Source organism: Osmia bicornis, chromosome 12 (assembly GCF_907164935.1).
Source record: "Osmia bicornis bicornis chromosome 12, iOsmBic2.1, whole genome shotgun sequence".
NCBI classification, from domain to species: Eukaryota; Metazoa; Arthropoda; class Insecta; order Hymenoptera; family Megachilidae; genus Osmia; species Osmia bicornis.
This window is the reverse complement of record NC_060227.1, coordinates 8,936,387-8,951,009: the sequence shown is the minus strand read 5'-3', so window position 1 is coordinate 8,951,009 and position 14,623 is coordinate 8,936,387. Positions and strand designations below refer to the sequence as shown.

The window sequence follows — 14,623 nt, the reverse complement described above, 5'->3', positions numbered from 1 at the left end:
GGTAAATGAACATAGAAATTCAGTTTAATTAGAATTTATTAAGATGCCACACGATTAATAAACATACAAAATTTTCTTCCAATTTTTAAAATATATTAGATTCTATTCGAATATTATTATAAATTTGTTAACCTAATAAATCAAGATAAATCTTTATAAATTAAAACCTCATAAATTTGCAAAAATTTATTTAACATACTAATTTTTAATAAACACTGAATATTTTATAAATTATATCACGGTGATATTTTCATGTTAATTGATCAGAAGATGGGTTGAGAACGTGTTACTAGTTGAACATCCATTTGCTTATATCGGTGCTAATGGAATTTGTCACTGTGGAATACCGAGGTTCTCGAGCATTGCCATCTTTGACCCATGTTTCTTGCTTCACCCTCTGACCAGCTCGTTTCTTGTTCCAGGAATGTTCCGAGAATGCGTTGAATTGATTACGGTCCGACGAATTTCGGCTTTGGGAATGGATCCGACCGTGCTACTGTTCCTTCTAACTGGTGAGTGTCTCTCATCGAGTTTATTGATAATTTACCATTCGATCCCATATCGAAACGTTTAAGAAGCTACTTTTATTCAACTGTATACCATTTATTTTATTGTTATCCTTTTAGGGTTGAACGCTGATTTTTATGATTTTCACTGTGATAAGTTAAATTTTCCAATATTCAATATTGTTTTTCTCAGGAATTATAAGCGATATCATTAAAAATTTTTGTTTGATTCCTTTTGTGTCCTTGCATACTTTAATGAGAGGGCTTTCAAAAATTGTAGAAACTATATTCTTGACAAATTTTCAAAGTTTGCTCCTAAGAAAATAAAACAAAATTGTACTTACGAAATTCGTAATTTTTCACCAAAATCAAAATCCAACTCCCCTTAATACGTATAAAAAATAGAATCGCAAATGGTTAAACATCACGCGAAACATTCCTCGAATTCGATTTTCCGTGTCTAAAATCAATTCCATCGACTACCCTTGGAAATCATGTGGTCATAAGACGGACTATCCCCTATTGCCAGCAATCAAAGGCATCCTTTCTTCGAAGCACCATCCTTCTCGAACAAATTCGATGTTCTAACTGCAGAAGAACGCGAATCCCTTGAAACATCCAGGTAAAAAGGAAAAATGGCTGATTGCCAAGGATAATAGGGAATTGGCAGTGGTCGAGGTGCGACTCGTGTCCGGCGCAGCCCTTATTCCTGGACCTTGCACGCCCCTCTGCTCTCTCTAGCCTTAATAATAGCCGGCACCGGTGAGCGATGGAAAGGGGTTTGTGTATACCCGAGGGACGTGTCAGGGGCTCGAACTGTGTATAGATTAATGAACAGATAAGGCTCTTACTGTACGGCAACCCCTAAGACAATGAACCGGCCAATCTGCAATCTTTTTCCAACGGCAGAGAGCAATTTGGATTCCGTTTCATAAGCTACGGCCTACGACAGCGATAGCATCGATGAGTTCATAATGATTTCTTGCTCGTCAATGTTACCCAATTGGTTTATTGAAACATTGATGGAGGAGAAAACTGTTTTCAAAAGGGGTTTCATTTTTTCTCTCAGAGGGTTGTTTTGGGAATTGATACGATTGGTTAATGAACGTAGGGTAAACTAGAGGAACAATGATTCGAAGTAGTATATCAAAAGAGTATCACATACGTTAAGGTTCATTGTATAATTACTTTGTTCTCCATCAGCATACAGCATACATTTACCATGTAATTTTTTTAGGGGGGAGGGAGTTTATGGCTGCATCAACTTCTTGGTTATTAGCGATCGCGGTTGCTAGTTTTATATTTCGTTTGTGAGGTTTTGTTTTTGCACGAATGTGATTGCTTTCTTCAGGTTCTCTTCGTTCTTGAATATTTCACTGACTTGGTTGGGAATTTAAAGTCGATTTCTTGTATCTTCTATATCCTTACAGTCTGATAAGATATGGTTTGTTGGCACGATTCATAAATCGGTGGAGGGGTTTTGTTTAGGATGAAGTTGTCGGTTATTTTCGTGTATCCAATACGTAGTCTGTTGATTATTATTCTTTGTTTTTTCTACTGAATTTGTTTGTGTCGTGGTTTGTGTAGAAATTTTCCGTAAGGTTGCATAATTTAGATGGAATGTCCCTTTTCCATTTTTCGTTTCATTTCCGTTTAAAATGGTTGTTTAGACGCGCTAAGAAATCGATGTGTTCGGCCGATATTATTTCAGTGGGTTCAAGAGACAATGCTTCTTTGGCTGCCCTGTGAGCCCTTTCATTACATGGAATTTCTTAATGGGAAGGTATCCATATAATTGATACTGATGATCCTTAGTTTAGCAATTCGTTATACAGCTTGTGTATGTTTCTTATTATTCCATTAGTGGTTGATATGTTTTGTATAGCTTTTATGGCACTTAGGGAGTCGCTAAAGATGATGCATTTACTATATTGCATGTCTTTAATATTCCGAAGAGCTCTTAATATTGCGTGGCATTCAGCTGTAAATATATTAAATATGTATGGGGTGTTGATTTGTGTAGTGATAGATGGTGTAACAATTGCTATGCCTGTTTTTTTTCTCAGATTTGGATGCGTCGGTGTATATTAGTACATAGTCCGTATATTTCTCACATATTTTGTGGAATAGGTATCTATATTTGGCTTATCTCTGGAATGATACCACACCCCTATTATGTTTAAACTTCATATATATATATATGTTAGCGTCGAGTCCTCTATAGAGGAGGCGCACGTGTCAGAGGTCAATGCGTTCAAGGACTTTAATCAACTTCCCAGGGTTCTTTAGGCTACCGATACCCCGAGACATATGTCTGTCATCGTCCTTGGGTCGGCGGTAGTTGATACTTGAGGTGCGACGAATTCTAAGAGTCGCGGATGTTTTGTTTATGGAACAGCGATAGAAAGTTCGATCGCCGATCCTCGAAGGAACGCGCGTGTGACCGATTACCGGAAGTCATGGTGCCGCATGGCACGTGTAAAAGATAATGATTTTCTAGAAGGATCTGGCCACAGAGTGGGGAAAATTTTAGATCTTCTGGTAAGAAGACCATGAGGAACGGCATGGCACTTGCCCCAGAACCTCGGATAGAGATCGATCGCGTATTAGAAGTCGATATTAACACATGTATATGTGGGGTAGGGGTGACGTAAATATAAAGTGTCAACGTGCGGAAAGTTCAACGTGCCAAATATAGAAAATCGCGAAAACCGATCTTTTTCACCTTTTTTGGGATAAGTTTTGCAAGAAGATGGCTCTGGGCATCGCGAAAAAAGATAAGGGTTGGGCAAAAGATGGGCAGACGTTAGTGGGTGGAGCTTCGAGTTGAGGGAGCAAAGGGAGCTATCCAACACTGGGAAATCTACCTTTCGTTTCCTCACCTTCACGTGGTGCCGGCTGATTTCGCCGAGAAGGCGTAAAAAGAAAAATAAGGTTCGGTTAGTTTTTTGTCTGCTACGTAGAAATAATATAATTTTTTTTCGATTTAAACCATAAATTAGCTTAGGAAAGCTAGAAAACTCGATATACCACAACTTCACACATTGCCACTTCCGCACGTTAGGACTTCATATTTTAGTTGGTTATACCCTAAACACTCTTTACCTACAGTTTGAATAAAATACAAGTGTGATGTCATTCCGAAGCCTTACCCTGTATTCTGCTGAGCTACTTTGTGTTTTGTTATACATATGTAGCGAGTTGTGGGTTGGTGGTTGGCGGTTTGATGGTCCATGCTGGTGCCGACTTGTGAGATCTTCGATCTAGGAGTGGTGGAAGGTGGATATCCAGTTCGATGCAGTGTTTATGGATTCTTTGATAGAACGGGACGGGATATTTAGGGTGTCTGCTGTACAGCATAGTAAACCTTTTGTCAAAGGTATTATTGTATACGGAGTTAGTGGGTGTGGTTGCTACTGAAGTTGCGTATCTTAAGGTGAGTAAGCTTCTTCTGTGGTATAATGGCATTTCTTTAGTTAGATATGCTATACTATTTATGGGGGTAGTGCGATGAGTGCTACAAATAATTCTAAGAGCTATGTTGTGCCCTGTGTCGAGTTTTTTAAGTGTCTAGGCTTTGGCTGAGTTATAAGCAATACTTAAGGGGGTAAACACGGGTAATGCACCGAGGTGACATTACCGACAAAAATGGGCCTAAATAGGGGTTTACGGGAACACACTTTTCGTCCTTATATGAGAAGATTTGGGGCTGGGTGAGGGCTCATTCGAAAGAGGAAGGTCCAATGCCGGGCGGTCTCATAATAATATGAGTGTCCAAAGTAGAGGAAGAATCGACAAAATACATCCCCAGATTCCAAGTATTTTTTAGGTCACTAAAACAGTTCTGTGACTCAAACGGTGACCAGACCGCGCTGTATTGAACCTTCCTCTTTTGAATGAATCCCTATTTAGATCAAAATCTTCTCATATAAGGACGAAAAGTGTATTCCCGTGAAAGCATTCCCACAGACGAGTTTCACCATTATTTGGATAATACAGAGCAAGTTACGTGACAAATTTAGTTCAGCTAGTAGTTATAAGGTGGCGACAAACTAAAAAGGCTGCCGATCTGGAATCGTAGCCAAAATCAAGCGTCAGCTTGATCACGTCACTGGAACTGTGCTGCGAAGGCAAGCGAAAAAGGCACCATCTCCCGAACGCTGAGTGAGACGCACTACAGTCATGCTGTCCTTCTCTCATTCTGAATGTTGAGATTGTCCCTTTTCGCTAAGTTTTGACTGCCGCGCGCCTGGATTTTTCACAGCGCCCCATAACAAACCTCGCCCCATTCAAAGTATATCGTGTTTGGTATCATTTTAATCAGACAAATTTCACCAATGCGCTAGTAAAAGTTTTAGTAAAAAAAAGTCAAAAATAAAAAAGTTTTATACTTCAATTAGTATTAGTCACACCGATACGTTTCGGCTCTTTCCTTTGATCATTGGACCTCTCTCTCTCCTACACTGTCTGTCCCTTTCTACGTTCACGCTTGGCTGGTCGTCGCGTGTAACCCGAGATGCGACACCTCGCTTGGATAAATGCAACCACTGGGTCCCAATCTTGGTTGCATTTAACCAGGTTTTACTGATTCAGCTTTTTAAATAAAAAGTGGATTTGCATTTTTTAGTGCATCGTTGCATTCACGAAGAAAATGAAATCACAGAAAAATAGGCATTATCATACCATTGAACTTTTACATAAACAGCTTTTTCCTATCTCTTACCAAATTCAAGATATAACCCGTCACAATTGCATGACGTATCCTGTATACTTTTATTAATTAAAAAACATTTATTTAAAGAAGTTAATAATTTTTTCTAAAAATAATTCTCAGATTGCACGTTCCTTCGGCTCTTCAGAGTAGGCATATATTTTTCAGCAGCGAGGGGTGCTACGGTGCGCTATATAAAATTCACGCGTTTGGTCAGTCAGAATTTATCGGAGCGGGACAATTCTATCATTTGGGTTGAAAGAAAGATAGCATGATCACCGTACATCTCACTCTAATTGTTTAGTACGCGTTCGCGGTAGAGGATGCCGTTATGTGACGCGAATTCCACCACCGGAAGATGCGTACTTCCTTACAACCTTTTACCGTTGTAAGGAGAATAATTTTAAACTGAGACTTAAGCTAAGTCGTTAAAAGTAAATATATTTCTGAAGGTTGTTGGACAAGTGTTTATGTGTTTGTGTGAACTAATACCTCAGAGGTATCTCAAACTGAACTATGAAGCTATGTCGGAGCGTATCGATAGAGTCGTGAAAGCTAACTGTTCGCATTCAAGTTCTGTAAGAGACCGACTTTTAAGAATGCTGACGATGTGATCAGATCCGAGAATCAACGAGAAGAGCCCTCGAGTCTCGGTGTCTCGTTCCAAGTTTTGTATTCTCCCTCTCCTGGGCCTTATGAACGATCAACAAGGAGCCGCAGAGAGGTAGTCCAACGAGGGAGGTGTTGACGAAAAGTGGCCAATTAGCAAACGTTTGGAGTTTGACTAATGGCCATAGGCTGAACGGTTTACCAAATCACCTCGCTGGACATTTCCCATGTAAGCTAGTCAAAAACCCGACAGTGCACGTGGGAGTCTTAAGGTGCGTATTTGCACAGAACCGGCGATAACTCCCAGGCAAGGGCGACTGTGGGCCCAGATGGTCTTGGTGACCGGTGATACCTGAGTATGCGGCTTAGATGGTTCGGGAGTTTTACAACCCGAACCGGCAGTGACCCAGGTGCGAACGATAGAGTGGTGCCTGGGACAGAGCGCAGAAGGCGGTTCGAACCCTGTCGGGGTTGGTAGAACTCACAAGACATATGCATGGCAGGGGGTCCGTTTAAGACACGGAAGAGGAAGTTAGAATTTAAGTAAAGTGAATGGCAAGACCTCGTAAAAGATTGTAAAATGCTCGTCGCAAGCATTTGTGGACAATGCGAATGCCGAATAAACGTTCTGACTTTACGGGCCTTGTCCTGTAGAAGGTCTGTTTACTGTTGGACCTTTTGAAGCTTCATGGTGATTGATTCGGTACGTGACAAAATACTACTATACGACCAGCTTAGGAAAGTTTCAATCAATTAGAAAATGTGCTATTGAACATGACTGACCGTGCTTCTAAATTGATGTAGTAAATTCATCGGTTCATGAATTTACCGTTGTTACCATTTTTACCAGGTACATAGAAGGCAAAACGGACGATGTCTTATGATGAGTTTATTGCTCTCGATAGTTAAAACCGTAAGATTGTTGAAAGTATAAAACTGCTATTATAATTCTGCGATCGGTATATTACGCCGCGTAACACTAATCACGCGCCAATGTTTCGCTTTCGTTCTTTGGGCGTACCGTCGCGTCGCGATGCTTCTAGCAAGATGAGCATTTCAATGTGTTTGTAAAAATAGTTGAGGCGCTGTTGCCTTCCTAGATCGTGTTGCGCGCACGCTAGCTGAGAATTAAACCTTTCAAGTTCGTAACAGACCACGCAAGTAGCTCCACCAGGCTACCGACGAGATACTGTTAAAGTTTGCCATCCCCTGTGTTAAAGTTCGGCACGCCAAGTGGGCCCAGTGGGCCTGGGGTACGATCGGTAAATAGGAATGATGGATAATGTAGAATAGTGATATTACCCATTGTACCACCGAAAAAAACTGTTATACCACCAACGAGATGATTTAGCTTTGCCACAGTACAATAATTATCTCGTCGGTACTGCTTGGGAAACAATTATATTTAACCTTATATTTGTATTACATTCTTATTGTAATACAATAATACAATTATTGTAATAATCGATACTAAATAAATAAATGAAAAATAAGAATATTTGATATATAACATTCTGAAAAAATACAAAAACTGAATAAAAAATAATTCGAAAATTACTGTTATATTTATAAAATAATGATTCTTAAACCAAAAATATCATTTAACTGTTAACAGAGACTCGTCTCTTAGCAGACTGTTAACAGGTGGGCATTTTTACCTTTTTCACAGGTAGCGGAAGTAGGCATTTTTAACAGAGAATGACATACTAAGCGCTTAGTGTAGTCCCTTATTCTGCCATGTGGTGAACAGAATCGAACGCCCCAAACGTTTGAAATTTCGCATCCTTGCATACCCCGCGCTGACACTGGCGCACTCAGGGGGGGGGCTAAGGGGCTCTAGCATCCCCCAAAGAAAAAGGAAGGGGAACAACAGAAAATTTTCCAAAATCTGTTCCTAACTAAATTAGTGTTACTGTTTATGTCACATATTAATAACACTGTTTTTTGTATTAAAAATATTTTTATTCGTTCAACTTAGTTACTTCCAAGAACAAATTCTGAGTGCGTCATTGCCCACACATACCCCATCATGACCCATCATGACCCATCATTGACTGTCCTTTCTTTTTCAAAGTTTTATGGCAAGACTTTATAACAGAAAACAGACCCCGAATATTCTGAAAGGTCGCAGACTGTGTCAAGTAGTGGACAAAGTATATGTATACTATTGTGGTAATTTTAGATATTTATTTTTTCGTGGAATACAAATCTAACACTGAAAATACCGTGACTTAGTTACTTTTACAATTTTTGCTAATAATCGCACCGTGTGTTGCTCGACTCACAATCAAATATGGAATAACGGCTCTTGCTCATTACCGATCATTCGTGGTATTACCGCAGCATATTCTGAATAAATAAATAAATATAATTCAAACTATATCGTGTTTGGTATCATTTTAATCAGAAAAATCTCACCAATGCGTTAGTAAAAATTTCATTAAGAAAAAGTTAAAAATAAAAAAGTTTTATCGTTGAATTAGTATTAGTCACACCGATATTACGGTTCGGATCATATTACACGGCGTCCTGGTCGAGCATCTCGGTTCGCCAAGGGGGATCCCCCCAAGTGGAAAGGATAGCGATGTTGCACTTATCCAGCTTTTACTTACTATTAAATAAAAGATTTTATTGAAATACATTTCTCTTCTTTTCGACACCTGTTACTTATTATATTATTATGATTCTTATGATTATTACATTATTATTATTATTGATTATATCCTACAGAACCTATGTGATATTTTTTATTCATTTTTATTTCTAAATAATTTCTAAATGAAATTAGAAGAAAATAATTTTTTCCTAATTTTTTTTTCTATTCATCATTTTTTCTAAATGAATATTTATTTACCTTAAAAACACATACTTTACACTTAGAACTAGAGTTGGTCATTTGTTAAAATAATAATTTCCAATAAACTAAAGAGGGTTATTATGTTACCTCCTTTAAAATATTTGACGTCTTAAAAAGTATCTCCGAAAGGTTCGTAAAACGAACTTAACTCGAATCACCGAAGAAATAGTAATAGCATCGACCAGATAAAATATCATCTCATGTCTCATGATACAGTTCAGCACCGAACCTCGTCGTTGGTAAACTCACTGATTCTGGTTCTGTTTCTTACTGCGGCCGCAATATAAGAAAACGTCGAATTTTTGTCGCCGCCGCGAACTCCCATAAGGATGGCAGTCTTTATCAGTATCTCGTCGGTGACCAGGCCCAACGAAAAAACTGCTGTAATACCGACGTCCCGAATCAGAGAGTTCACGTGCCGTGTCTACTCCCTTAAATCAGGCCTATCTAAAGGCTGGTTCAGAGACGGCTAGTAATTTAGTCGAGTGGCGAGTAGCTACTTACTATTAAACCGTTTAGCGCATAGAAAAGTGTCTGGACTAGTACAGTTGAGCATTGGAAATCGAGAGTACAAGATATATCGTTTGACTAAAGAGATGCATCCTGACAGGTCTGTTCGGAAGCCTAGTTAGTGGTGGGGGAAGCATACTCGACCAAAAAAATCCAATGAAACGGATCTACTCGACTAAATCGTTTTACTAAACTACTCGACTAAATTACCAGCCGTGTCTGAATCAGCCTTAAAGACCTGTCCGCACGCATTTCTTCAGTCAAGCGATATATCTTGTACTCTCGATTTCCAAAGTTCAACTGTATTAGTCCGGACACTTTTCTATGCACTAAACAGTTTAGTAGTAAGTAGCTACTCGCCATTCGACTAAATTACTAGCCGTGTCTGAACCAGCCTCAACTGATCTGTAGAAGCGAAAGAGCCACTGCTCCCACTCTTACCACTTCAGACTTCCCCTACCATCCAGTAGTGTCAATAGTGGGACAGCGGTTTGTGCACTTATCAGTGGGTTAGTGTTTGTAGCAGCTAGGACTAAGAATACGCGTCAAATATTGGAAGAGTCGGGAATCCAACTGGAATAGTGGGGGGAGCCGAGTGCGAGCTGCGTGGTAGGGGAACGAGCCACGAGTGGCCTGCAGGCCGCAGGTTAGACTCAAAAGAGACCGCGACGATACCCACAGAAGTAATAACAGATATTAGTGGCTTTCGAACGACGCCAGGTTCATTGACGAAATAAGAAGAAGAATACGGTTCTCAGACATTCCCCGCATCCGCGAATACGGCGATAAGCGACTTCTACCCTCTCGTTCAAACCCCTTATAATAAGATCATCCTTAGCGTCCCCTGACCATTCTGTACGGCTGACAGCCTAACCAATTCTGCCCCCCACCCATTTACTCTTTTAAAGATGCGCAGGTTTCTCCTCGTTTTTCCCAGCGCTTAATTATATAAACTAGCGACAAAACTCATTGTGCCTACCGTCGCTCATCCCAATCGCATTTATAACTCCGAAGCTCCAATATTGATTAAAAGCGAGGTCGCTCTCTTGAGCCCGACTTTTAGGTAGTTATTATTTCTAAGGCTTTTGTTAGTACATACATTTACGCCTCCTGTAAATAGTGTAAATATGTAGAAAATAAAAACTTAAAAAGAAAAAAAAAGGCCGCAGGTTAGACAGGATTGACTTAAATCATAGTCAATGATTGGTCTTATTATACCTTTATAGGTTTTTAAAAGAGTGGTTTGGTCAGCTCCCCATTTTTGGTGTGCTAGAGTTTTAAAGGTTGTCTTTCCATGTATTTATTTTTGATATTTTCTATGTGTGTTATCCAGGTGAGTTTCCGGTCGAAATGTACTCCGAATAATTTAATTTCTTTGATATACTTGAGTTCGCGGTTATCGATGTGTAACTTTGGCGGTGGTTGAGGTTTGCGTTTTCTTGTAAATAGGATACACTCTGTTTTCTTGGCAAATATTTTGAGTCCTGATCTGTTCGAGCATTGCTGAATATTGTTCAGGGAATTCTGTACTAACTCTTGGATAGTGCTTAAATTTTTGCCTTCACATATGAATGTGAGGTGGTCTGCAAAGATAAACCATTTTAGCGGGCGTTCTGAGATTTATTATGATATCATTAATCTCTACCAAAAATAACGTAACACTTATGATTGATCCCTGTGGGATGCCATTAGCGATGGTGGTTGGATTTGAGAGCTCGTTATTGACTCTGACTTGTATTTTTCCTTCTATTAGAAAGTTTTGAATAAAATGGAACATGTTGCCATTAATTCCTAAGGCATTGAGGGTGTTAAGTACTCTGTCTATGCATACAGCTGTTAGACTCTCGTTGTTGATAAACGCGTCACAGATATTGGATTCTAAGTTTATGAGGTGATCTACGGTATTATGATGATTTCTGAACCTACTTTGATATGGTTTATACCTACTTTATTCGATTCGAGGAACCAGTGTTGCCTGCAGTTAATTATTTTTTCGAGGAGATTGCACATGATGCATGTTAATGAAATTGGTTTCTAGCTTTCAGGTTTATTTTTATCTTTGTTCGGTTTAAGAATAAGAATAACTGTGGCTTTTCTCCAGTTGTCCGGGAATACTGCGTCGATCCAGATTGTGTTGTATATTTTAAGAAGTAGTTTTTGTTGAATTATCTGGCAATAATCTAGTTACAAAAATAGGCCGAGTGTCGAAGGATACTGACAGTGTGCTTGTTTGCTTTAACGGTCCTCAGGTTGGGGACCGATGGACCTGCAAAGTTTTTACCTGTGAAGGCCCGAGTAATAAACTCCGGGCACTTCTATTTTTAGTTTTTCTTAAGGGGGTAGACACGGCACGTGACCTCTCCGATTCGGGACGTCGGTATTACAGCAGTTTTTTCGTTGGGCCTGGTAGAGCCACTTGCGTGGTCCTTTACGAACTTGAAAGGTTTAATTCTCAGCTAGCGTGCGCGCAACACGATTTAGGAAGACCACAGCGCCTCAAGTATTTTTACAAACACATTCGAACGAAAGCGAAACATTGGTGCGTGGTTAGAGTGAGATGTAGGATGATCATGCTATACTCTGAAGAACCGAAGGAACGTGCTATCTGAGAATACTTTTTAGAAAAAGTTATTAATTTCTTTAAATAAATGTTTTTTAATTAATAAAAATATACAGGATACATCACGCAATTGGGATGGGTTATATCTTGAATTTGGTAAGAGATAGGAAAAAGCTGTTTATGTAAAAGTTCAATGGTATGATAATGTTTATTTTTCTATGACTTCATTTTCTTCGTGAATGCAACGATGCACTAAAAAAATGCAGATGCACTTTTTGTTTACATAGAATTGCATTTCTTTCTTTACTCGTATCAACTCCTTGGAAAATTCTGGATAAAAAAGTAGTATTAGAACTAATAAATGGAGGGGCCTCGGCTGCTTCTCTCCCCTCGCTACTATTCCCTCTCACTATTACCTATCACTTATATCTAACAGTACAATGTTTAAAAAACTAATATTTCGTGAAATATCTCATATTTTTCATTCAACTTTTACATCAATAGCTTTTTTCTATCTCTTACCAAAAAGATATACTTCGCCCCAATTGCGTGACGCTTATATTTCCAAAAACCTATAGTAACTTTGTTTTTCGAAACTAATAAAAAATACAAAGGAGTGTTAGTCAATATTCTGAGTGAATGCAAATAATTTAAATAAATAAATATCTCATATACAACTTATGTATGTAAACATTTGCAGAATTATTGCAAAGAGGAGGTATATTCTTCTCTTGTTATAGACAGAGATTCTTCTCTTGTTACTAGATAGACAGATTACATATCTTATATATATTATAGGCAGCAATACTAAATGTAAAACTATTATATTTTCTTACAACTTGTAAAATTACTGTATGTTTAAAATTGGTGCGCATGGACCCGAGTGGGGTCCCAAGCGTGTATTAATAAAAGAAAGAAAGAAGGTTCTAGTGTTTGTGGGTAAATCATTTTGCAGTAACTGATTTGAGAAATTGATCGTTGGGTTATTGGAATTTGTTGGAAGACTCCTGTAGTCAATAGTCTTTTTCAATACATTGCCTTGGGAGTAGAGGTTCGTATCTGGTGAAACCTCCATGTTATGTTGTCCATGTTATGGTATAATGTTTGTGCTGCATCCGCAGCCATTAGAAGTGTTGCCTCTCACTCACTCACACACATTAACACACTCTTAGGTGGCACTGAACGAAGAATCTCGTTAGAAACAATGAAATAAACAGTCCGCACTCATTAACAGACGGCATGAAATTGACCGTGTAATTGTAATTTTCATTACTGCTCGCGTGTTATTTTATACTTTGATTGAGGTCATTGAATATTCAACAAAACTTCATTATATCTCTCGTTGCAAACGTTTAAATTGGACTGCTGTTGTTTTTGGTAAAAAGTGAGTTGCATTAAATTACATGTACTCTAAATGAACTATTTGTTTAATTAAAAATTTTTGTATCATTTGTTAAACTAAAAATTACATATATTAGCAGAATTACAAATTTTAACCTGGTAAATTTCTAATCTAAGATCCTAACGATTTATCCTTGCCAATGTGAGAAACCCACCTCCTACACTGTCTCTTGTACACACACCCTATCGTTTCTGGTTGCAACGCGCTCTAAAGTTCTCATTTCCCAAACGAAGCTTACCTTCACACACCTTCGAACGACCAACTCTCTGAACTGACCACTCAATGGAATCGATAACGTAGACGTTGGAACAGCGAAGAACCTCGAAGAGGAGGAAGCAGAGGGGTTTAAGTTTGATTTGGCAGAGATCGATCCCTCCCCACGACGAAGTATCCCCGTTTTTCGACACTCTTCGACGCTCGAAACAGTCCGGTACACTCTATCTTGCACCTTTAACACCGTGTACACAGCTACAGCCTCGTTCAAAACGAGATATTACTAGTGGAAAAATAATTTTGCCACCTGGAGATCGGAAATTGAGTAGGGGGTTTATTTTGAAGCCTGGGTAGTTGACTTAAATTTTATAGTGAACTCGTAGTGGATTCATAATATAATGATAGAATGTTGCAAAATTTTTATTTTTAACTGTACCTCCATAAACACTTGGCTTAATATGACTACTCCTAAGCCTACTTAGGATATAAATAAATATTGCATTAATCAGTGTACAGGAAGTACTACCCCACCCTTCTTATGGTACTCTTTTTGAACGGCCATGTACACATGTATACCTGAGGAAAAAGGAAGAGACTCCGGTTTCGTACACGTCCACCGTGCAACGGCTATCTACGTGTTAGAGCCTACGGTCGATGCTAGGCGGAGAACGGATCAAAAGGGGGTCCGGGGATGGTGGAAATGGAACAGAGGAAGAGAGCAGGAGACAACGAACTGGGAGGGGGTCGGAAGGGTGAAAAAAAGAGGAAGAAGTACGTTTGGTTTGGCAGCGGGCGGTGGGCGTCGAACTCGGGACATCGCGCGCGGATGACGAGTAATCGATCACGAGCACTGTGCCAACACTCCGCACCGAACAGACCAGTGACTCTCATTTTATGCTTTATCGGTGCTGTTGCCGATGCTGACGATCTGGATGATTTATGTAACCGTTGGGAGAGATTGGGATTGGCGAGTGTTGACAACAGGATGGGCAAGTGGGTGGCTGTTGAGATTGTTGGGCGGTGATTGGGCGATGGTTTTGATTTTTATACATAATATCTTGTACTTTCTCAATTTATTAATTTATAAATCGTTTTCTTCATAATGTACTTAGGTATCAAAAGCTTATAAAGATGATAATTAGTAAGGGAAATAGCACAAGCAATTAATCCCAGATAATGATATTTCAAAAGCAAAATAAATCATCCTCTATGCAAGCTTAACTCAGCCCCACTTGAAGCTCAGATTCACTTGTCC

At 39.1% G+C, this 14,623-nt stretch overlaps 1 protein-coding gene across 1 annotated transcript in view; it reads left to right on the top strand.

The window, feature by feature from the left end:
* LOC114880695 (Down syndrome cell adhesion molecule-like protein Dscam2) overlaps positions 1-14,623 on the top strand; it is a 197,031-nt gene that overhangs the window by 38,786 nt on the left and 143,622 nt on the right. The window contains exon 2 of the mRNA XM_046288128.1: positions 423-512. Within this exon, the coding sequence (XP_046144084.1) occupies positions 425-512 (88 nt within the window). The 5' untranslated portion in view covers positions 423-424. The remainder of the gene's footprint in view (positions 1-422; positions 513-14,623) is intronic.